The 3,146-nt window shown below is 38.5% G+C and overlaps 1 protein-coding gene across 1 annotated transcript; it reads right to left on the reverse strand.

The window, feature by feature from the left end:
* Window positions 1–1,485: 1,485 nt before the first annotated feature.
* LOC120427298 (putative gustatory receptor 28b) lies at window positions 1,486–2,868 on the reverse strand. Its single transcript, XM_039592151.1, has 4 exons — window positions 2,234–2,868; window positions 1,852–2,179; window positions 1,636–1,794; window positions 1,486–1,578 (listed from the first exon to the last, which is right to left on the reverse strand). The coding sequence occupies exons 1-4, from the start codon at window positions 2,866–2,868 to the stop codon at window positions 1,486–1,488; spliced, it is 1,215 nt and encodes a 404-aa protein (XP_039448085.1).
* Between the last annotated feature and the right edge of the window lie 278 nt (window positions 2,869–3,146).

Here is a 3,146-nt window from a genome sequence, read left to right on the forward strand (position 1 = left end):
AAAAAAAAAATATTTTTAAAATTATTAAACCAAGACTAACATTTCAAAAGGGCCAAACATTCAATATTACGCCCTTTTAAAATGTTAGTAATATCTGAGATCCGGCCATAATAATTTCGATTCTGAGTCGATAGGTATACATGAAGGTGGGTCGACGAGATTTCTGTGCTAGAATACTCGAAATATTTGCTTGAAATACTTGAAATACTTGAAATACTTGAAATACGAAATATTTACTTGAAATACTTTAAATACTTGAAACACTTGAAAATACTTGAAACACTTGAAAATACTTGAAATATATTCCCTAATATTTGAATTACTTGAAATTCTTAAAGTACTGGAATTACTTGAAATACTTTAATTACTCGAATACTCGAAATATTTGCAATACATTCTCTAATGCTTGAATTACTTAAAATACTTGAAATACTTTAAATACTTGAAATACTTGAAATTCTTTAAATACTTGAAATACTTGAAATACTTGAAATACTTGAAATACTTGAAACACTTGAAATATTTGAAATACTTGAAAATACTTGAAATACATTCCTTAATATTTGAATTACTTGAATAACTTAAAATACTTGAAATACTTGAAATACTTGTAATACTTGAAATACTTGAATTACTTAAAATACTTCTAATAAAAGAATTATTTGAAATACTAGATATATTAATAATGTTTGGAACAACAATGCTAACAATGCGTCTATTATTGTTCCTACTACCCTAGGTGTTCGCCATTTTGATCATCACGACCAATCTGTAACGCTGGAATGCGCCCGGTTGCCGGCAAACAAGTGATAGGAATAGAACAAAAATAAATAATGCAATAAATCAATACAAGATTTTTTGTAAAACATGGACCAGAGTTTTTTTAATAAACAACTTTATAAATTATTTCTTAGCAGAATTTGGTAGCTTACAATGTTAGCTACACGGCAACGTGCCGTTTTTTTGAAAATAGTTTCGTGTAGCTGAGTTATTTACAAAACATTGTCAAGGGTCAAAACCGGCATTTTCCCCAGTGTCCTGTTCAAAGCCCACCCTTAATACGATGCTATTTCCATCTAATCAGCAGATTTCACAGTTTATTTTAAGCAACTTATTTGGCAACACTTTTAGAGAAACCTTTTTGTTTACTTCTCAATTAAGCAATTTATTACCAGTATACAATCAAAAACGCTCTTCCAAAGCTGTTATTTAACATATTCTTTGTACACTGAAGCAAATTAAACAAATAAGAAAAAAATGCATTTTTATTTCTTTTTGAAGTAATCTGCCAACTGCTCACAAGTCTGCATTTCAAAGACAGATGAATATTAATATTTCCTGCAATATTAAAAAAAAACATTGTGTATTACATAAATATAAAAAAACGTGTTTTTGAGCCATAATTTCTATTTGGCAAATAGCACACTCTATTTAAGGCTTGGGAATTTTTCGATATCTTTAGCTTTACATCAAAATTCACTTAAGTTACAAAATTCCCTGCGGAAGCCTCTTGTAGTTGATGTTGCCCAGATCAAACTGAATCAGGATGACCAGATAGGTTGCCAGTGCTCCCGACGTCTGCAAAAGATTACAAACTCAATAATAAAGTCATAATCGTCGGCACAAGCTCCTCACGTGATAAAACAGCTCCCACTCGAAGTCAAACAGCCGGCTGGAAACCTTGGGCAGCTGGTGCCACAATTGCTGCGAAAAGCAACGAAGCTGTTTGGTGGTCCGCCTGTCGAAGGATCCGTAACAGACGACCTTGTGGAGGAGGACCGCGGTACGATGGCACTGCAAATTTAAGTTTTTGCTGGGTTTAAAGGGTTTTAAAAGGGTTGTTGTCGTTACCTCACGATTGACTAGGCATGAGAACGATACTAGTAGACCAAATAACACCAGGAAGAAGCAATCGTAGACGACGTTGGCCACGGACATCCGTAGCGTAGTCACGTCCGTACTAGCGGTGAACGCGTGGATCAGTCCGAACCAGGCGAACAGGGTGAGTCCGAAGTAGGAAGCTGCTATGAAGATGGCTTTCGGGGAGTAGCAGTAGTTGTACAGGTTTACGGTGTCACTGAGCAGGTCGTGGAGGGTGGCGAACTTCCGGATCAGGAGGGATGTCAGCTTTGGGTTCGGTATTGATCGTTTTGACTGGACTGTGGTTGGCAGGTATTTGCTAGAGAAGTTCAGATGAGTTAGCTTAGGTTGGATTTTAGAACAATCTGCTTACCATATCGCTTGATTGAGCATCTGGAATCGCTTTCGCAACGAATGCAGTGTCAAAGTGGTTTGACTGATAAAGACTCCAAGCACCAGGTTGGTACGAACGTAGGATAAGGTAGTCCATCCCGATGGAAAGAGGTTAGCAATACCAAGCCATTCGAGGTATGATGGAAAGAAGACGATGGTTATCACTATATAAGCCACCATCATCATGGAATTACAGAGCAAGACGATGCTCATCATGTGGTGACGGGAATGGTTCTCAGTGAATCCCAAATTAAGCAACTCTACATCACAAATCGCAATATTTTTGTACAACTGGTACATCTGGACGTCTGTATGACTGTTCCACAGGGGAAGAGTCGTAGAAAAAATGAAAGTCAACGCAAGGGAAGCGAAAAGACCACCGTTCAGAAGAAGCGAATCGGTCACCTCGAGGTACAACGTTAGGCTACGTATAGCAAACGTAAACAGGCAGATATCCATGAATACCGTGAAGACCAGGCTGACTTGACCAAACAGCGTTCTTTTAGCGCTTACAGTGCTTTGATCGAGTGTACTGAAGTGTACAAGACATGCTTTCGAAGCAAGATAGATCGGACGAAGTGACTCAATGTAATCCTGCACCACGAACCAACGCATTGCTACTGAAACGTTCCAGAAGGTACTCCAAAGACGCAACGCTGCTGATTAATCGAGCCCATTTGTCAATCCAGCGTGTAATCGACTAATGTTTCCAGAGACCCTTCCCCCCAACCAGGATCTACGACACACAACCTTGGCGGTCATTTTTGTGGCTTCCCCCCAGAGGGGTGACTCACACACATTCAGGCCACAAATCTAACCAAATCCGCCAACCGATACACGACTCAACGACGACTCAATTGACACTTGCGGTTGACATCATCATCATCAACGTG

This window comes from Culex pipiens, chromosome 3 (genome assembly GCF_016801865.2).
Source record: "Culex pipiens pallens isolate TS chromosome 3, TS_CPP_V2, whole genome shotgun sequence".
NCBI lineage: Eukaryota > Metazoa > Arthropoda > Insecta > Diptera > Culicidae > Culex > Culex pipiens.

Excerpts from the sequence above, each read along its gene's own strand:
- LOC120427298 (XM_039592151.1), bottom strand. The coding sequence starts at position 2,868 with ATGCGTTGGTTCGTGGTGCAGGATTACATTGAGTCACTTCGTCCGATC. Across the intron at positions 1,795-1,851 it reads CATGCCTAGTCAATCGTGAG|TGCCATCGTACCGCGGTCCT; the intron begins GTAACGACAACA and ends TTAAATTTGCAG. Across the intron at positions 1,579-1,635 it reads AGTGGGAGCTGTTTTATCAC|ACGTCGGGAGCACTGGCAAC; the intron begins GTGAGGAGCTTG and ends AATCTTTTGCAG.